Source organism: Trichomonascus vanleenenianus (genome assembly GCF_965637985.1).
Source record: "Trichomonascus vanleenenianus strain CLIB 3782 genome assembly, contig: TRVA0_057S, whole genome shotgun sequence".
Taxonomy (NCBI): Eukaryota; Fungi; Ascomycota; class Dipodascomycetes; order Dipodascales; family Trichomonascaceae; genus Blastobotrys; species Blastobotrys vanleenenianus.
The window spans coordinates 1-19,784 of NW_027481830.1; the positions used below are offsets into that span (position 1 = coordinate 1).

The 19,784-nt window shown below is 48.1% G+C and overlaps 10 protein-coding genes and 1 non-coding gene across 11 annotated transcripts; 7 read left to right on the plus strand and 4 right to left on the minus strand.

Moving 5' to 3' along the window:
* The first annotated feature begins 412 nt into the window (after positions 1–412).
* tRNA-Ala(AGC) lies at positions 413–486 on the plus strand. Its single transcript has one exon. It is a non-coding gene; the product is annotated as a tRNA-Ala (tRNA).
* Positions 487–1,031: 545 nt separating this feature from the next.
* Positions 1,032–1,553, plus strand: TRVA0_057S00122 (uncharacterized protein; the record flags this gene model as incomplete). Its single annotated transcript, XM_076687390.1, has 1 exon — positions 1,032–1,553. One exon carries the CDS (start codon positions 1,032–1,034, stop codon positions 1,551–1,553), a length of 522 nt encoding a protein of 173 aa, XP_076538342.1.
* A 1,423-nt stretch (positions 1,554–2,976) lies between these two features.
* On the minus strand, positions 2,977–4,620 carry TRVA0_057S00144 (uncharacterized protein; the record flags this gene model as incomplete). Its single annotated transcript, XM_076687391.1, has 3 exons — positions 4,504–4,620; positions 4,376–4,445; positions 2,977–4,320 (listed from the first exon to the last, which is right to left on the minus strand). Exon 3 carries the CDS (start codon positions 3,934–3,936, stop codon positions 2,977–2,979), a length of 960 nt encoding a protein of 319 aa, XP_076538343.1. The 5' UTR covers positions 3,937–4,320; positions 4,376–4,445; positions 4,504–4,620.
* A 1,232-nt stretch (positions 4,621–5,852) lies between these two features.
* On the plus strand, positions 5,853–7,259 carry PAC2 (Pac2p; the record flags this gene model as incomplete). The annotated part of the gene is made up of 1 exon (XM_076687392.1): positions 5,853–7,259. The coding sequence occupies one exon, from the start codon at positions 5,853–5,855 to the stop codon at positions 7,257–7,259; it is 1,407 nt and encodes a 468-aa protein (XP_076538344.1).
* A 130-nt stretch (positions 7,260–7,389) lies between these two features.
* TMA20 (translation machinery-associated protein 20) lies at positions 7,390–7,998 on the minus strand (the record flags this gene model as incomplete). Its single annotated transcript, XM_076687393.1, has 2 exons — positions 7,390–7,927; positions 7,988–7,998. The coding sequence occupies 2 exons, from the start codon at positions 7,996–7,998 to the stop codon at positions 7,390–7,392; spliced, it is 549 nt and encodes a 182-aa protein (XP_076538345.1).
* Positions 7,999–8,582: 584 nt separating this feature from the next.
* On the plus strand, positions 8,583–9,974 carry PFS2 (cleavage polyadenylation factor subunit PFS2; the record flags this gene model as incomplete). The annotated part of the gene is made up of 2 exons (XM_076687394.1): positions 8,583–8,601; positions 8,651–9,974. The coding sequence occupies exon 2, from the start codon at positions 8,679–8,681 to the stop codon at positions 9,972–9,974; it is 1,296 nt and encodes a 431-aa protein (XP_076538346.1). The 5' UTR covers positions 8,583–8,601; positions 8,651–8,678.
* Positions 9,975–11,206: 1,232 nt separating this feature from the next.
* On the plus strand, positions 11,207–12,463 carry TRVA0_057S00232 (uncharacterized protein; the record flags this gene model as incomplete). Its single annotated transcript, XM_076687395.1, has 1 exon — positions 11,207–12,463. The coding sequence occupies one exon, from the start codon at positions 11,207–11,209 to the stop codon at positions 12,461–12,463; it is 1,257 nt and encodes a 418-aa protein (XP_076538347.1).
* Positions 12,464–13,763: 1,300 nt separating this feature from the next.
* CYT1 (ubiquinol--cytochrome-c reductase catalytic subunit CYT1) lies at positions 13,764–14,684 on the minus strand (the record flags this gene model as incomplete). Its single annotated transcript, XM_076687396.1, has 2 exons — positions 13,764–14,606; positions 14,670–14,684. The coding sequence occupies 2 exons, from the start codon at positions 14,682–14,684 to the stop codon at positions 13,764–13,766; spliced, it is 858 nt and encodes a 285-aa protein (XP_076538348.1).
* A 788-nt stretch (positions 14,685–15,472) lies between these two features.
* On the plus strand, positions 15,473–15,934 carry YNG1 (Yng1p; the record flags this gene model as incomplete). Its single annotated transcript, XM_076687397.1, has 1 exon — positions 15,473–15,934. The coding sequence occupies one exon, from the start codon at positions 15,473–15,475 to the stop codon at positions 15,932–15,934; it is 462 nt and encodes a 153-aa protein (XP_076538349.1).
* An 825-nt stretch (positions 15,935–16,759) lies between these two features.
* On the minus strand, positions 16,760–18,256 carry ALG8 (dolichyl-P-Glc:Glc1Man(9)GlcNAc(2)-PP-dolichol alpha-1,3-glucosyltransferase; the record flags this gene model as incomplete). The annotated part of the gene is made up of 1 exon (XM_076687398.1): positions 16,760–18,256. The coding sequence occupies one exon, from the start codon at positions 18,254–18,256 to the stop codon at positions 16,760–16,762; it is 1,497 nt and encodes a 498-aa protein (XP_076538350.1).
* A 466-nt stretch (positions 18,257–18,722) lies between these two features.
* Positions 18,723–19,733, plus strand: TRVA0_057S00320 (alpha/beta fold hydrolase; the record flags this gene model as incomplete). The annotated part of the gene is made up of 1 exon (XM_076687399.1): positions 18,723–19,733. The coding sequence occupies one exon, from the start codon at positions 18,723–18,725 to the stop codon at positions 19,731–19,733; it is 1,011 nt and encodes a 336-aa protein (XP_076538351.1).
* Positions 19,734–19,784: the final 51 nt, after the last annotated feature.

Consider the following 19,784-nt stretch of genomic DNA (forward strand, 5'->3'; position numbering starts at 1 on the left):
ATCAAATTGTTCGTCTCGGCCTGAAGATTCTTTTCCTGGGACTTTCCGGTCCCTTCCGGGGGGTCTTCGGCTGCTTTTTGGGTTTCTTCGTTGTTTTGCACTTTTTCGTTGTGCATGTCGGTTTTACACACAGGTACAGAGGGCCGAAATTTGCAGATAATCACTCAATTCTACGAATTTACACCAATACCTTCTTCCTATATGCCAATCAATAGTACTTAGATTTCTAACAGGTAATGAAGTCATCTGATAAGTAATTTGAATACATTTAGTCTTATTTATCGATTTATCGACAAAAAAGCCGAAATATTACTAATCCACCTCTATTAGATTAATAATCAATGTATACATCGATTAGTCATCTTTTTGACTGATTGACTAAGGCAGCGAAAAAAAAAATTTTCAACAAATTGGGCGTCTGGTGTAGTTGGTTATCACATTCGCTTAGCATGCGAGAGGTCCCCGGTTCGATTCCGGTGTCGTCCATTGAATTCGTAACAACAGTCAGGAATTCTTTTTTGCGATCTCGATCGACGCGCGCGCGGCTCAATTGAGCATGAATTAAACCCAAATGCTGCCATACGTCAGTGCTAAACGAATCTCAATATTAATTATCATTATTAGAGATCCATCGCGGCGAATACCTCCTTTATGGGACTCAACAATACCTCCTCACTCATTCAATTCAATATCATCAAACAAATGCATGGCGAGCGATATAGTGTGTTTCATACCCTCAACCAAAATATCTTCACTAACAAGATTCTAACAAAACTGGGTTGGCATTTTTCCATATTGAAGGCAAGGACACAATGGCAGCGTCTTACTGAGGCCCGCACGGCACCCGTTTCACCGGCTTTCTACACGTTCTGGCCTGAGCAAGAAGGCGAGATTTATTTGAAGGAACTCAAGATCCCAGCGCATCCCTCAGCATTCACTGGGACTACTAAAGCGCTAGCTAAGCTTACTGGACCTATTATCCCCCACTGAAACCCTCCACAGGCCACTTCAAATGTACCCTGGTTAACCTTATGGCCCATTCTACAACGATATCGGAGACGGCAACCAACGATCACAGGAGTACTTCACCTCTTCCTGCTTCATGCCATCTTCTGTTATGGAGTTTGCAATCCACTGAAATCGCAGGGTACAACATGATTTATTTGTCAACAAATTGTGCCCTTTGCCGATCACATGCAGACAGAATTGGCCACCGATATCTTAATTGTCCAATAGCTTTACGACTCTGGTCGTATGCTAGTACAATGTGGAGCGACCCAATAACAATTGACCAAACAGTGGGGGTACTCATTAGCCGACCAGAGGACGGAATGCGAGCCGCAAAGGTTATCTACGCATTGGACATATTCCATCGCGCTTTCCGCTATCATATCGCCACACCTCCCGGCGAACATCAGGACGCGATGGAACAGTTCCTACAGCGTCTTCTGGGTCGGACACACGACTTGCACTTACATGATTTCAAGCGGATGGTAGAAGGATGGATGAATCATGACGAGAGAACAACAGCAAAGGAACCTACAGAACTGTGAGAACTGGCACCATTTTTTGTGATATTAGTTTATTATTATTGTATTTCAGTGTAGTAAATGAAAATATTCCAAAAAAAAATAGAAAAGTTAGTATGGTGAAAAATATCCGCTAGCTCCCGCCAAAGTGTAACATTTTTGTAAACGTTCAAGCGTATACTGAGTTGGCCAATTCTAACACCCTGGTGTACTGGTAATTTGATATTAATATTGCATATATTTCTGTGAACTCAAGTAGGAACTCCAAAAACCGCGTTGCACTCATCCTTCGTACGAGCAAACTTGGTAGAAACGTAAGAAGACAGCGCGTCCCTGAGAGTATGAATCAGAATTAGCAGTCGCTTCCGCGCAATAGACTTAGTATTTCCTTCTAGTCCGTGTCTAACGAAACTCCACGGAAACTTTACCGCCAAGGTTATTTTTAGATAAGTATTGACCCTCGTAAAATTGAATTGAGACTCTGCCCTTGACATTCAACTTGCATTTGTCTTCCTCTCTCAGCAAGCCAGGCATGGACTTTGCAATATTCACATGAATTATATGCAATGCATCAGGCACTAAACTCCATGGCAGTTCAATTGACCCAAGTTTCGGAAAAATATGCTTGATCCTCGAATCCCATATGACTCTTTTGGTATTCAACTAAGTGAGAGTGAGTGACCTTTTCGTCGTTGTACAATCGTTCATGCTCTTTCAATATGCCAAGGAAGTCATCGTGCCCTCTAATATGTGTCGGTTTCGGTTTGGAACCCTCTTCATATTTGCGATCAGAGTTGGACTTATCGTCGTACAGTGTGCCACTCTGACGGTCAGACTCGCAAGTACAACAAGGATATTTTGCGAGACGGCCCTTACCGGTACTTGCATCAAATGAGCAACATTTTCAACTTGCGAAATCCTTCGGAATCTCAAAAGTCCGCCAGATGGGTACGTAGGCTATTATAGTCGCGTGCCACATCCCCCTCTCTCGATTTCGTAGCATGCTTTTTGCTGTCACTTTATCTTCGAAAGCCCCTCTGATCCATTCCCTAGGAGATATGTTGAGGCACCAAAACTTGTGGTCGTTCGGATGTTCGCAAACTTCAGATTCTTTGGCATTCTTACATTGCCCTATGAATGCCATACAACCATTCTCACAATATTATACGGCATAGCAATTATTTCCTTTTAAGTTTCTGCCTCTTTATTATGAGTACGTGCCTCCTTTCAAACAATTTCTGTAAGCGGAGAAGTGCTGCTTTGGCCGACACCTTCTTCCTGTCGGGATAAAATTTCTTTATCTTCCTTATGAATTGCTCACTGATTTCCAAGGAGAATCCTCCATGCCCGCCAATTCTAGCACGCACGTAGTGCTCGGTTGCTCTTTTCTCTACTCGACTAACAAATTTCTAACCGTGTCCTATCCTCCCCCTATTGGATTAAAGTGTTATTCAACATCAACGGTCAGTTCATCTTCTTCGCTCGCATCCAAAGATACAGCCTCGCAGACGTCTGCGACCGGCGCAGAAGTTTTTTCGTCAACTTCTTGTGCCTCGTCTAATCTCGCAGAGCAGAGCTCGTCATCAATACTATCCTCTGGCAACTCGGCATCAGTAACTCTGAGAGAGAAGTTAAAGGGAAGAGGGGCCATATAGTCTTCCCTTCTCAAGTTTTCATCGCCGTTGATGACCGCGGCAAGATCCTTAAGTATCCCGTTATGGACGAACGATTTGTCTCCGTTTGCCGATAAGCTTCTGAGCACAGAAGATATAAAACTATTGCAACTATGGTGAGTCGCAATAGTCCTCAACTTAGTGTTCAAATCCGAAAATGCTGACAGCAACTTGACAAAGCTTGCTGCAAAGTCCTTGGCATATTCATAACGGTCAGCCGGCACAATTGGAGACTCCAATCCTTCCGTGATACCATTTTCAATGTCCTTAATGATCTGTGAAATATCCTGTCCAAAGAGCACGGTACCCTTTAACTGTGACATAATTTTCGGATCGCGCCCATAATACTTTTTAGTGTCAGCAATCTCCTTGGTTACCATCTCTAGGAGTTGTTCATCTGAAATATCTTCGTCATCTGGAATCACCCTCCACATGCTCTCATGAAAGACTTCATAGACGTATCGCCCGATATCTTCATCTAAGGTGTTGAAAGCAATCTTCTCTAGCTCTTGCTGATGTTTGCGCGAAAGGTTGTTTCCAAAGTGGTGGTTATTAAAGCCATCCTGCTCGTGGTTGGAAGACTCCGATTTGTCAATCGCTTGAGCGTACATACGGCCAATCTGATCATTTTCCTTGTAAGGCAAATAGTTCCACAGTTTGCCATGCCTTGGACGGTCTGGGCGCCTAGCAGGCGTAGTAGGCGCAGTATTTCCATCTAGTACTAGAACTGACATGGAGGAGGCACATGCCGAAATTGGTGTAATAGGTTCTTTTTGTTGCGTAGTTGGGGTAATAGGGCCTGGTAGTTGACCCCTATTTTGTTTGGAAGGCGAAACCGGGACAAGAGCAGGACGACGGGATATGACAGGGCTAAGTGGTATGTGAGTACGAGCGACTTCCCCTACTTCTGGCAGAATACGTAATCCACATTCAATAGACTCGGCGTTCTCTAGGTCTGGCCCTCTGTTCTCTATGCCTGGTCCTTCATCAATCCCGAAAGAGGATTCATACGCTGCGCGAACAGAATTTCTTTGTGATTTCTTCTTTTTAACGCTTCTTCCGGGGTCAAAATGGCGAAAAGTAAGCTCTCCATGCGATCTCTACCTAGTCATTTCGAGCTGCTTTCTGTCAGTAACTGCCGATATTCAACTAGCATTATAAATGGAAACATACCGAAACACTTAAGCAACTGAAAGTAAAATTTTAACAGTGTAGTATGTAGTGGATTATTTAAATGTTAAAGCTGGCAAAAGTTAGTTTTTATCGCGATAGATATCACGGTAGTATCACGGTATACTTACCGGCTTTATACAAATTAGGTTCCCAGTCTCGGGAGATGGAGCCGACTCCTCTGGTTAAAAGGTATATTTAGCACGTATTAACACAATCATATGAGTAAAAACTTCGAGATATTGACGAAATTAGGGCTACTTGAAGATAAAATTTCCGTACTCTAATATGATGTGTGATCCCCATTTCATTTCTATGCATGGAACATCGGAAGCGTCCGAAGCATTTTATGTCTCACAGATATAGCGGGGTATTTCAGAGCGTCTTTTGAATCGACACTGACTGCCCCAATTAGAGCCGTTTTTTTGGCTTATCAAAGGTCTGATTCACTTTCCTCAGTCAACGGGTTATGGCCGTTTTGGACGCCTGGAAAATCATCTTTGAAACTGGCTGCGGTGGAGAAATCATCTCTTCTTAGGTCATCCTTTATAAAATGGGGGGGCATTACCCGTCTTTAAAAAAATTGTTGTTTCCTTTAAGTTTTTCAACAAGTATCCTGGCAAATGCCTCGAAATGTAATACCAGATAATCCTATTGCTTTACGGCATCTTTTTACATTTGTTCAAGCATGGGATCCTGTGCTATTCGATGTTAGCAAGCCTCTCGAAAGGAAATACCTTGATCACGCTTCGGAGTTGGGACTCTATCCATTACAGTCGTTCATTGACAGGTTTGCTTTCTCCCTCATTGTGCGAAAAATAGAGGTTGTTGTTCTCTGCACACTGGCAGCGATACACCGTTACCGACCTAATGAACCTCTGGAGCATGTGAACTTTCAGTATTTCGAGAATTGTTTGGCGTCGGAGTACAATTTCCTGGAAGATAGAGTGGAAGGCAGATCCAAGCTCATTGATATCTTCAAAAAGATGATTCAGAAAGAAGTTATAAGGTGAGTCAGGATTATTGATTATATTTTCGATAGATCAAGCTAATTACGGATAGTCAACGTCGATTGCTTATGAAGGGCAAACACGAAACGGTCTGTGACTTGCAGGACAGCACAGTCTAAATGGAGCTGGGGTTCCGTCCACGATGTTCGAACTATGGCACAGTTCGATCAATCGATATCGAGCTTGCAAGTTTAGGGGTATTTACATGGTAGTATCAACAATAAATATTTCACACATGCATGCGTCTGTGATGGAATCTCCTCGGGTATCAACCCCTACTATTCCGTATGATAAATCTGCGCAACGTACAGTCGCTGGCTGTATTTGATTTTCAGACCCTTCGTTCAAAATCCACCCAAAAATACTGATGAAATCGCTATCCATTCCACATCTGGTGTACAGCCGTGCGCGGCCGTTGCAAACGGAGTGATTCTACCGACCATGGGAAACTTACAACTCCACACAGGGATATGACGGCAGGGGTAACGGTTGGAACGAGGTTGTCATTCAATAACGAATTATGCACTGTGCGTTATATTGGCAAGCTACCTCAGTGGGGTGACATTATTGGTTACGGTGTAGAATGGGATAACCCAAGCCGGGGCAAACATAGCGGATCTCTCGACGGAATAGAATACTTCCAGACAAAAGTTCCTGGCGCTGGATCGTTCGTGAAATCCAGTAAAAGGGCTGATGGACTCAAAACATTCAGCGAAGCGCTTTCGGAAAAATATGTTTTTGAAGCTGAGGAGATTGAGATTCGCGTGTCGAAGTCAAAAACGATTGAAAATGTGGGAATGTCCAAGATACATGCTGTTCAGAAACAACTCGACAAGCTTCCGATGGTCTCGGTATCACGATGCTGCGTTGGAATTGGTGACCAGGTCGACTTGGCGGAGACGGAGACGCTGGATATAGGGTTTAACCTGATTTGCGATTTCGAATCTGTCTACTCTATTTGCAGCGGTCTTAAAAATCTCAAGCGATTGATTCTCAACGGAAACAGATTCAGAAGCATTAATTCTACACTACGGTTTGCACAAGTCACGTCACTTTCCATGGCTTCGACGCTAATCTCGCCAGAGGAAGTGAACTCGCTTGCTGAAATGTTCCCGGCCGTCCAATTTTTGACGATTCCAAGCAATTATCTTGATAGAGTAGATATTTTGCGATGGAAGAATGTCAAGGAGGTTGATTTATCCTTTAACGAGCTGGATAAAATACCTGAGGGCGCCAGCATAGAGACGTTGAATCTCTCGCATAACAACATTGAAGATATTTCAGAGGATGCTCGACTAGAATCTACGGTGACGCTGAATGTGGGCTACAATAAAATACAGGGGTGGGCGAGTGTTTTCGTGCTGAGCGGGATAACTCCGGTACTTTCTGAATTGCGGATTAACGGGAACGAGTTTTTTGACAATAACGAAGATGCATTTGTACTTACAATTGCAATTCTTAAAAGTATCTCTGTGCTCAATGGCATTGGAATCACTCCTCAGGAGCGTCTTGACGCGGAACTTTACTTTATGTCTAAAGTTGCCAAGAGAGAGTTCCAGTTTGATACGAGCTCTCCGCGATGGATAGAGCTGTGTAAATTGCACGGGGAACCTCTGGAATATGCCGAAGACAGAGATAATATTCTGTCCAGAGTTATCGCGGTTAAACTTGAAATTGGAGGCAAGAATGAGCAGCTGAGGACTTTAAAATCTGCCACTGTCCAAAAGCTACGGGCGTTAGTCACTCGAAAATTCTTGGAAGAGGGCACAAATCCTTTACAGCTTTCGCTGTTTATCAACGGTGAACAGCTAAACCCATATCGTGTAATTGGGGACTACGATATATCTTATCCGATTTCCGTGTCAGTTGCACCGTAACCACTTTTTCAACCTGAACCTTTCGATCTTTGTTGCATTTCGAGTGAAGATGATTGCAATTGTAACTTGCGACCCGTTATACACAATGCAATCAAAATTCTTCATATGATAAAATACAGTTATGAATAAGTTATACATCAGTCAAGGACCACAACCCATCGCCCAGGTACATCATCAGATTGACACCAATGCCCTTGTTCACGCTCTTAATTTCCTCAGTAGACATGGTGAGGACACCGACTGCCAGAGCATGTTCCTTGCCCTCTGCGTAGATGGCCACGATCTGATCCTTTTCGTACCCTGGAGCGTCTGGAATCTTACCGCCCTTGGATGTGAGGCCCGGGCACATAATATTGGCGCCAGAGAGAATAAACTTAATGGCACCACGGTCTACTCTAATACTGGGGAACCGATCTGGGTACTTGTGTACGAGTCTAAGAGTTGGAACGAGGTCCTCGTCAAAATGCTGGGTGAAGATGACCTCCCCATTGACTCCATACAGGGACATTCTATTCGCGCATTTTACCTGCACCAACTGCGACTTCTTGGGCACCACGTCGTCAATTACCGGCTCGAGGTCTGGGAATTGAGCCAGCAGCTTGGCTCGCAGCGACCGCTGCACAGAGCTCTTGATGTTCGCTCGCGAATGGATCTCCTCTTTCGTGAATCTATTTTTTTTGTTAGCCTCTTCATATACTCCTTTTCTCATTCTCTGGTGTTTTGCCTACTTTTTGAACATCCCGAGCTTGCTTTATGTATCGATTCGTGTTGGGCTCGAAATTTTCACGCAGTCTATCTCGCTGCTTCGTATCGTTGACGACTCAACGGCGAGGTGGGTAGTGAGTTTGCCGCTAAGTAATTAGCAGTATGATAGTGCGGTATATGTGGTACCTGAGCCGCACATTATGCGGCGAAGATCAATTGGCGGGAACCGGCTGCGAATAATGTATAATTAAAGCAAAATACCTTTTAATTATTACTAGTCGTTGAAATTCCACTACGTGCCAATAATTTCAATGGCCCTACAGGGATACAAAAGCACTTTATAGCCTTTTTTAGCTACTGGTACCGGTAATTGACAGTTAGTTTATTGATGGGCTTCTTAGGATTGATCGGTTACCATAAAGATATTCACGACTAAACAATTGAAGGAACATGCCATAGAAAAACATACATTCCATAACTAGTTCTTTATGTAACTGCAATCTATGCGCGATTACTGGCAGCGTCCAGTAACCAATAACGTGGTTAAGTAAAATTTCATAATCAAGTTAACTAATATCAGCTCCGAACACCGCGAATTTCAACCCTCACCATATAAGACGACGACTACAGAGCTATCGTAAGTTAAAAATCCATTGGAAAGCAATTTCACTAACGAAACGTGATAGGAATAGACCAAAAGGGCTTAAATAAACGATGGATGAAGAAGTCCAGAAGAAGCAGGGCCACCGACGAACCGTGGACCACGGCAACACCTTCTCCAGAGTTGTTATCGAACGTATCCAGAAGAAGCCGCTTGATCCGCGTAAGATCCGCGCTGAGGCATCGTACATCATCGATCTGCTGCCTCCGACAGCCTACAAGCAAGACCCCATCACGTCTTTGGCGACAAAGTTCATCCACACGTCGATTAACAAGATCAAGCACCCGGTGCTCGTCGTGAGGTGGACGCCCGAAGGGAGAAGGTTGCTGACCGGCAGCATGAGCGGCGAATTTACGCTATGGAACGGCATGACATTCAATTTCGAGACGATCATGCAGGCCCACGAGCACGCGATTCGGGCCATGGAGTACTCTCACAACGACGAGTGGCTTGTTTCGGGCGATCAGGAGGGAACCATCAAGTACTGGCAGCCTAACTTCAACAACGTGAACAACATTCACGAGGCACATCGTGAAGTTGTGCGTGACATTGCCTTCTCGCCGAACGATACGCGGTTTGTCACCGCGTCGGATGACGGCACGTTAAAAATTTGGAACTTCCATGAGGCTCTGGAGGAGTCGACCTTGAGAGGACACGGGTGGGACGTAAAGTGCTGCGACTGGCATCCGACTCTGGGGCTCATTGTATCGGGGTCCAAGGACAATCTTGTCAAGCTGTGGGATCCACGGAGTGGCACTGCTATCTCGACGCTGCACGGGTTTAAGAACACTGTAAGCAAGACTCTATTCCAGAAGACGGGTGGCCAGAGGCTGCTTGCTTCGTGTGGAAGAGATAATACGGGGAGAATTTTCGATCTGCGAATGATGAAAGACATGCTGGTTCTGCGAGGCCACAATGCCGATGTATCGGCCATGACCTGGCACCCCATCCACTCTTCGTTGATTACTACGGGCACTCACAAGGGTACAATTTCTCATTTCCTACTTGATACTGCCCTGCCGGAAAACACGACGGGTCTTACGCCGGTGGCTCAAATCCCGAATGCCCATGACTATCCAATCTGGTCGCTGCAGTACCACCCGCTGGGACACATTTTGTGTTCAGGGTCCAATGACAAGATGACGCGGTTCTGGTGTCGTGCCAGGCCGGGCGACGAGACAGCGTTTGCAGACCGGTACCATCAGAGCGAGGAGGCCGTGGTGGCTACTTCTGCAAATACTACTGCAGTTAACGCACCCAACGGAGCCAATATTGGGGAGATGCCCAAGCCTGACAGTCTTCCTGGTATTCCGGGGCTTCCAGGCATTCCAGGTCTTTCCAGGGCTTAACCTTTCATAACTCTTCCGGGATAAAGGAGAAGATTCATACTGTTGTCTTTCAATGAACTAGAGAAAGGGTTTCGGAATCTTGAGAATAACGAATCGGAGCAGCAACGAACGAGCAAATCGATTTCTATCGGATTGGCTTAGTTCAAGTCTATCGCGGACGCAATTTTGGCATCAGGATACGAGGGGAGAACTCCTTGTTGATTTCGCATTCCTCGTGTTTCAAGGGTTTATCGTTATTGATCTGATGGATTGGCAAGCCTGATAGCCTTCCTCATAACCTGTTGAGATTGTTGCACACAATAACATTCACCGGTTGTATTTAGTCTAACGTTTGGTGGTTGTAGGTTGTCCCATGTTTACTATTGGCACATTTAGTCCTCGTCCTTCAAGGGCTGAACTATTTCAACCACACTAGCGTGTTCCGGGACTTAGCTATCTACTGTCCTCCTACCGGTATGATTTATTTGGTGCGTGTTTTCCACGGATTCCTTTCAAAGGCTAGCCATTGTACAGTCATTGATCTAGTGGGAAGAGATAATTATTATAATTGAATAATTATTAGCTATATTATAGCTTTCAATTGGTCAACCAGAGATGGATTAGCTGACGAGATGGATGGATGGATCGATGTATGGATGGCTCGAACGGCTGAGCCCGAGACCCGAATCCTTCCTCGTATTCCACGCCTTCCAAAGATTCCTGATCTTGAAAGGGCTAGTGGAAAGGGAAAGGTATTTCAATCGATTAATTATTATTATTAGCTATATTACAGCTATAAATTGTTAAAAGAGATGGGCTGACGAGATGTATAGTTGGATTAGAGATCTGGATTATAACTGACCAGATGGGTCGATGTATGAATGGTTCGATGGGTCAAACGGCTGGTCCGAGGCCCTAGACCCTGGGCCCCAAGGCAAGCAAGCAGTACCGCGGAAACGAAGTCCACTCCTAGCCAAAAATGTGGGACATGGCCCTCGCTTTCCGAGTAAAACGAGGCCTGGTACGGTCCCTTACCTGCAGCCCGCATGCAGTACTATAGGGGTGCGACCCGGAGATGGGGAAAAATATACCGAGAGATGCCTCGGTAGAGGGGCTCCACCTTTGACCGGCATATCCCCCACACTTTCAGTACTCGAACAGGCGATATAAATTCTGCGCACTTTCAGCATTTTAACAGCCGATATAAATCTGGCCACTATCCTAGCAAGGTTTATTACGCTTATACAGTTAAAATGTCGTTGATTCCAGAGCTAGTCGCCGACAAGGTGTCCCCACGGGCCAAGGAGACCCTCGCCAAGTTGGTCAAGTTCATTGAGGAGGAATGCATGCCAGCTGAGAAGATCTACGAAGAGCAGCTGGAGTCCTTCGGCGCGGACCGATGGAAGAAGATTCCTCCAGTCGTTGAAGAGCTCAAGGTCAAGGCCAAGCAGATCGGTCTCTGGAACATGTTCCTGCCCTCGTACTACGCGGAGGGTGCTGGGTTCACGAACCTCGAGTACGGTCTCATGGCCGAGCAGATGGGCCGATGCCACATTGCGTCCGAGGCTACGAATTGTGCCGCCCCAGACACCGGTAACATGGAGGTCATTGCGCGGTACGGCACCGAGGAGCAGAAGCAGAAGTGGCTGCGACCATTGCTTGACGGCCAGATCCGATCTGCGTTCTGTATGACCGAGAAGGGTGTCGCTTCTTCGGATGCGAAAAACATCCAGCTGAGCATGGTGCGGGATGGCGACTACTACGTGCTTAACGGTACCAAGTGGTGGGCTTCCGGTGCTGGCGACCCACGATGCAAGATTTTGCTCGTCATGGGCAAAACCTCCACTTCGGGCGACCCATACAAGCAGCAGTCGGTTCTCCTTGTGGAGAAGGACACGCCAGGCGTCAAGATCGTGCGACCAATGCGGGTGTTTGGCTATGACGATGCGCCACACGGCCACATGGAGGTGACCTTCACCAATGTCCGAGTGCCAGTTTCGAGCATTGTGCTTGGCGAGGGCCGAGGCTTCGAGATCATCCAGGGCCGACTTGGTCCGGGCCGAATCCACCACTGCATGCGAACCATTGGCGGAGCTGGCGAGGCTCTGCGGTGGATGGTGCGACGAGTCAACGACCCGAAGCGAGTCACTTTTGGCAAGCAGCTTAAGGACCACGGTACCATTGTGCAGTGGATCGCACAGTCGCGAATTGAGATTGACGCCGGCCGATTGTTGGTACTGGCTGCGGCTCACAAGATGGACGTCAGTGGGCCCAAGGCCGCTTTAGTTGATATTGCCAAGGCCAAGATCGAGTGTCCAAATGTGTGCTTGAGAGTGTGCGACCGGGCCATCCAGTCGTTTGGTGCTGAGGGTGTCTCGCAGGACACTCCGCTGGCTCGGCTTTATTCGTGGAACCGAACTCTGCGAATTGCCGACGGTCCTGATGAGGTTCACTTGAACCAGCTGGGTCGACGAGAGATGTCTGCTCAGTTGAGTGCTGCTAAGTTGTAATAACCGTCCACTACTAATACATATTGAGTTATCAGAGGAGTCAACCGTACAATGTAGGAATGATCTTTAAAATTTAATTGCCTTTCTGTCCTATAACGAACCACTGGGGGGTTTGGGGGTTCCCCCCCCCCCCCAACTATGGGGTCTGGGGCCCCATAGTTGACCCGCCCGTTTGGACAGACTTTTGGGGGCCAGCCCCCAAACCCCCGTGGCTCCGCTTCGCGGAGGGTGTTAGCTTCATGAATTGGTACAATTGTGTAGGATAGACACTTGGGGCCAGCCCCCAAGCTCTCGTAGCTCGGGCGATCTAATCTAAGCTCATAATACGAATGAAGGCAGGGTCTCACTGATCGGTTCAATTAGGAGTAACGCTAACGAAGAATCATTATCCAGGTTCACTGACCACAATTCAACCGCCCATAGAATCATAGCAGATAATGGAAAATTCCAACTTAGAGTAACTAGTTATTGATGAGGGTACCTCGGCTCGGATAGTTCATTTGCACAGTACTCCTGGAGCTTTCAACTGATTATGCATATCGTATCTTGGCAAACCTCTAAGACAGTGTTACCTGTATACAAAAAGCCGTACATAGTAAATGAATTGATGAATGAAATATCTGTAAACATGATTGGTCCGTTTTAGTCGGTAAATCATGAATTAGCTCAGTCGCTGGTACTCTCCGTAGGAGGTAGTTCTATAACGGGCTATAATTCTCAGAATTGGCCCAGTTCTACAAATTGTGGAACCTACATCACAACGTTGATATTTCAGTGTAAAAGACATGAAAGTTAACGCTAATCGCTTACCGGTACTTCGATAAATAACCATCCAGCTGAATACAGAATTATTGGTACATGTCCTATCAACTATGAACATCAACTAATGACCTACCATTAGGGTTAAATACCTTACAGCCTACATAGGAAACCCCGGGACCCAAACCATACGGTTAGAAAAAAAAAGAAGTCATAGTTGTTCTGCCTTTTGACTCCAGCAATTAATACCACCTCCTGGTGAAGAATGAATGAGCTCACCACTAACCCTCCGCAAAGCGGAGCCACGGGGGTTTGGGGGCTGGCCCCCAAGTTCAATTGACCAGCTAGAGAGACTGAATGGTGTCAATTGAGGGCCCTCCGCGAAGCGGAGCTACGGGGGTTTGGGGGCTGGCCCCCAAATTCAATTAAACGGCGAGAGGCGCTAGATGGTGTTAATTGGGGGAGACTAATTGATAAAAGGCGGGTGCGAGAATGATTTTGAATTTGATATTACACAAGCAGTTAGGGTTTTTGGAGCGGTTTAGTTCTTTGGTGGTGGTCGGTAGACGATCTTTCTATTCTTGATGGAGGCCCACTTCCATCGCTTGACCCAGACGGAAAGCGCCCAGAGCAGCGACAGGGTGAAGATGACCTTCATACCGGCCCGCTTTCGGTCGTCATGCTCTGGCTCGGCGGCCCAGTTCAAGAAAGTGGTCACGTCCTTGGCCATCTGGGAAGTAGTGGCCGGAGTGCCGTCCTCGTACTCGACAAGACCGTCAAACAGCACTCGAGCCATGGCAATACCACCACCTGGGAAGTACGGGTTGTAGTTAAGGCCTGGTGGCAGCGAAACACCGGCTGGAGCCTCCTCCGGGTAACCAGTAAGCAGAGAGAAAATGTAGTCGCAACCACCGTGTCGGGCCTTGACAACCAGCGACAAATCCGGTGGGAGAGCACCCTGGTTAGCAGCTCGCGCAGCCTGCTCGTTCTCGTATGGAGCCGGCATGTAGTCGGCGAGCTTACCGGTTCGCTTTCGTGGGTTTCCATCATCATCCGGCTCATCATCGTACTCAAACTCGGCGGCCATCTCCCGCACCTCATCGGCGGTGTGGGATACACCCACCATCGTTCGCCATGCAACTAGATTGAGCGAGTGGCATGTCGCACACACCTCTCGGTACACCTGGTACCCTCGTCGGATCGACTGGTGGTCGAACGTCGAGAGTAGGCCGTTGTGCGACCAGCCATAGTGCGGAGCGTGCAGACCGTGCTCAGCCTCGGTCATGGCATGGGCCGGAGTAGCATAAAGGTAAGCACCAATGCCTGCCGTCGCAACCGTCGCGGCCACTGCGTGCTTCGTTAGACGGGAAGTCTGTCTCAAGCTCTATTTCGCTCCGGTTAGCCTCAATTCCTGTAATGGTTCACTCCATTAATGGGTGCTACCTACCGAAAACCTCCACATGGTCTCTATCCTTCGAATGTCTCCTCGAACTCGCGAGTTGGGTTGTGGGAAGGGGAAAAATGTGCAGAAAAACCGAAAAAACCGCGGCCGCTTATTGGGCCGCCTGTCCTACGCCGTTCCCTCCCAATGCGATGGTCCTTCCCCCGGGCCAATCACCGCGCGCCAATTTGAAAAATTCACCCCATTATGTAACCGTTCTCCCACTTGCTTATGTAACCGTCCGCATCCCCGGAGAAACCTGGTCCACTGAGGACTCCCCGAAGGCTCAATTGGGGGCTACTTTCGTGTCGAATTGAACTCTTTAGGGGCCAGCCCCCAAACCCCCGTGGCTCCGCTGCGCGGAGGGGGGTTAGCCCATTACGTAACACCTCCCTCCACAGCTTAGTAATCCCAGCCTGTTACGTAATGCCCCTGCACATGCTTAGGTAATCCTCCGCGAAGCGGAGCTACGGGGGTTTGGGGGCTGGCCTCCAAGAGTTCAATTGACTAGCTGGGGGCTCTAGGGCTCTAGGGGTTGTCAAATGGGGGGACCAGTCCCCCCAAACCCCCCTGTGGGCTCCGCTACGCGGAGGGTCTGTGCTAAGGTAAAGATCCTCCGCGCAGCGGAGCTACGGGGGTTTGGGGACTGGCCCCCAAGAGTTCAATTGACTAGCTAAAAGGTTCTGGGGAGTTGTTAATTGGGGGGACCAGTCCCCCCAAACCCCCCTGTGGGCTCCGCTACGCGGAGGGTTTGGTGGTGATATCGGGTTGGGAGGTTATGCCGAAGACCGATGCTCTGGACATACCCAATGGAGGATCTGCTGGCGGACGTGAGGCGGTCGCTGAAGCTTATTGGAGAGCTGGATTTGAAATATGAGGATGTGAGGGAGGAGCTGGATGGTGTGTTGGGTGAGGGAGAGCATGTGGCGGAGGAAAATTTGGGAAAAGTCGCGTCGCAGTTGGAGCAGATGGTTTTGGTGCGGCTCAACACGGTTGAGGAAGCGAACTACGCGTATGATCTGGTAGACTATTTCTATAACAAGGTGGCGGTGCGGATAAACAAGCTGAAGGAGTACGAGATGGTTCGCATGCCGCGCAAGGCTAGACGGAAGACCCAGGAGCCGACGTACTGTTTCTGCGGCGAGGTGTCGCACGGGCAGATGATTGGGTGCGATAATGAAAACTGTCCGAACGAGTGGTACCATATGGAGTGTTTGAACTTGAAGTCTGCGCCCAAAGGCAAGTGGTTCTGTCCAGTGTGTCGTTCGTGAGTCACCTTCATCCTCTTTCTCTCTCTGAAGGACAAATGGTGGTTCTGTGCTATTTAACCCATATTGGTTTTATTTATTAATGATTTATCCCTGTTGTATTAATTTCGCATATCATGATCTTTTTTTCATTGTCTTTGAACTAATTTTGTTAGTCTTCGGGACCTCAATTGGATTGACAATATGATGGTGGTTTGGGTCCTCGGTTGGGCTTTTTAACAATAGTCTCTTAGCTTAGGTCCGTAAGTTCACAATAGTCTATTAACGGTAGTTTTGGCCCAATTGAATTTGTACTGTAGTTTGGGCCAATTGGACTTGACAATATTCCATTTGGTTAGAGTCCTATTGTGAGCAATGCTTACAGCGACGGTCTTAGACTTGACTAGCTGATCTATTACTTGGGTTTTGTTTGCTTGTTAATCCGGGATTATAGATTAGGAATGGATTCTAGCACCACTACATTAGTAATGATAATCCTGGTGCGTTATAATGAACAATCTCTCCACTTTGAAGGCTGATCCAATTGATTACGAGTAGTTTCCAACTGCAAAAGCTTATGAAAGAGAGCTAACGTTAGTAGATTGATGATTTATTACCGGAATTGTTGATAATTCCTCCGCGTAGCGGAGCCCAAGGGGGGTTTGGGGGGACTGGTCCCCCCAATTGTTGATTAGCTTCCGGTTGAGCTGCGTATATTAATAAGATTAACAAATATTACGTGATCTATTAGTTTTCTAACAATCTCTCCGCGTAGCGGAGCCCCAGGGGGGTTTGGGGGTTAACGAGGATATGATTAATAGCCGAGGGCCAGCCCTCGAGCTGGCGGGGCTACCAAAGCACGTCGTCGAAGAAGTACAGCCAGGAGAAGCCGGCCCAGGAGCCAATGACGCCAATGCTGCAGTAGACACTCATCATCATGAGCTGGAGGAACTCGAATCGAGGCAGGAGGCGGTCAATGAGATTGACTCCGATCAGCAGCGGCACGAAACCAAACAGATAGAACATGACGGCGCGGTCAAGCAGGAAAATGCGGCGCTTGGCGGCGGAGCTGACGCGCACCAGCGTGTTGAATGACTGCAGGAACATGACGAACCACACAAACGTATATAGGCTCTTGAGCAGCGCCTCGCCCGACGTGAAGATAAGCGGGAACAGCGAGATATAGCCGGCGACCGCCAGCGGGATAAAGCACTGCAAAATGCGCCGGTCTTTCAGCGCGAGGAACGACATGGGGAAGATGACCAGCAGGATGGCCTTCTCGTGGACATGCCAGCCAAACAAGAAGCTGGCGTACCCGCATAGCGTCAGGCTCGCCAGGAACCGGTCAATGTTGGGCCATAGGAAGAGCGGGCCCAGTGCCAGCAGCTGGTAGAATACGGTGAGCACGAACGTCGTTCGAGGCGCGATATCAGGCAGTACAGCAAACGACACATCCCCGACAATGCCTCGCGTGGCGCTGGCTACCGACGTATTATACACGTAGCCAAGCACCCGGTCTACGAACGAATAGAACGCCCACACGTTGGGCGCCCAGTAGGCGTGGGTCAACCCTCGCGAGAACGGGAAGAGTCTCTCGAGCAAGTTAGGCATCTCGCCATAGTACACAAACGGCGCGAACGCCACGGCGAATACGCCGACTACAACACTGCCCAATTTGATGCCATTGACGAAGTTCAGCCGGTACCCAGGCAGAATGTAGGCCCGCAGCAAATACACAAAGTACGCCGGGGCTAGATAGAGGTAAATATGCTTGAAGCACAACAGGATGGCAAAAAGAGCCCCGGAAAGCAGTAGCCGGCCCTGCTGGGCCGCGATAATCGAGTAGATCATGATTCCATACATGAACCCGTTGTACTGGAAGTGAATGTGGTCGATAATCAGCAACCCCGGGGAGAGGACTATAGATCCAGCGACAGCGAACCGCCGCAATTCGTCGTACTTGTCCTCTTTGTCAGCATTGTCAATGTACCACTGAAGTGCAAGGAATAGGACTATCTCGGTGACAATGACCGTAGTCCTCTGGTAGGCAACGGTGGGCCATCCATACTGGCCCTGCTCGACGATATCGAGCGCTCCATCAAGCCTGACTGCCTGCGGGGCCAATTGAGCCAGTATCCATTCGAACCATGCGAAAAAGGGCGGGTAGTCGAGCGTCCACTGCGACGTTTTCTCAACGTACCATTCCCGGACCGGGAGATTATAGGTGATGGCCAGCCAGTTCCGGTGCACCTCGAAATCTGTCGAATGGTACGCAACAAAGAGCAGCACCTTGAGGCAGGTCGCTGCGATGAATATATTTGTCAGCGTAAACCTCGTCTTCGTCATCCTCCTCCCCGTCTGTGTCTCTCTCCCCTGGTCGTGTGTGCTGTCACTGACTGGTTGTCTCCGTTGGGACACTACACCCTGGTACATCAGGGCTTAACGTTACACAGGCCGGTTATTGTAGATAGGTGGAAATAAAGCGACATTCATCAATGGTGTGGATAATTGCAATGATTTATCAATGGGCGGGGTAGTGTCGGCGAGCCGCTCAAGCCGCACATTGAGCCGCACGCGAGCCCCACTCTCCTCAGGGGTGAAATGAAACATTTGATATTGCTGGTTCTTACTAAATTGTGTAGCGCAATTTGAACAAATTTGTACCAGAAAAGGGGGGTCATATTATTATTTTCGGTACTTGAGAGTATTGCAGTGAGAAGGTGCCTTGCATATACCTTGTATACAAGCGTTGCGTATCGCAGCCACTTTATATATTTATTTATTTGCCGTTAAATACTCATCACTATTAACAATGTATAGTTCCAGAAGACTGCTACCCTTGATAAGATCACCCAGCTTATACAGACAGTTTAACAATGCTGCTACTACAGCTCCCTGTAGAGATGCCCGGGGTGGTGGTAGTGGTAAGGAAGACCAGACGATAAGCCTCCCAGATGGTCGGACGCTGGGGTATGCAGAGTATGGCAGCCAAACAGGGTACCCACTGCTATATTTTCATGGTTACCCCTCTTCGCGTCTCGAAGGTCGCGCTATGGACGATGTCGCCCGAAGATTGAACATTCGTGTTATTTCGCCAGATCGACCAGGATTCGGCCTGTCCAGCATCCAGCCTCATCGCAAAATCTTGGACTGGCCTGAAGATGTCGAAGCTCTTGCAAGCCACCTTGGACTCTCGCGTTTTGCTCTTCTTGGTGGCTCCGGCGGGAGCCCTTATGCATTGGCCTGTGCGTACGTGCTGCCTCGCGATATGCTTTCTGCGGTCGGCATCATGGCTGGAGCAGGCCCCTGGCAGGCAGGGTCCCATCATATGCTGCCGTCATATCGCCTGGCTGCTTGGGCAGCTGTTAACTGGCCGCGAGGGCTGGAAGCAACTCTTGGCGCGCTGCTATGGGTGGTGAGAACTGCTCTAACTTCACGGACTGGGTCCAAATCAATAGACAATTGGCTGGAGAAAAACAGCTCAAATAGCAGCTTGACAGCATCGGAGCAGAGAAAGCAGTTTATTCGCCTGCTACTTGAAGGCTTCGCCCAGGGCGTAGAGCCTTCAGTGCACGAAGCATATTTGCTTACCCAGGATTGGGGGATCCCCTTCGAAAAGGTGGATTATGAGCCCATTCTTATGTGGCATGGCTCCGACGACAAAAACTCACCAATCGCGATGGTCGAGTATATGGCAGATCGGCTGCCTCACTGCCTACTCCACATGTACGAAGGCGAAACGCACTTTACCACGTTCCGTCACCTGGAAGAGATCTTGAGTAAACTTGTACCTACAAGCCACCAAGTCAATGATCAACTATGATAAACTCATAATGATCATCTTGTACATACTTGCAATATATATCATGTTGCA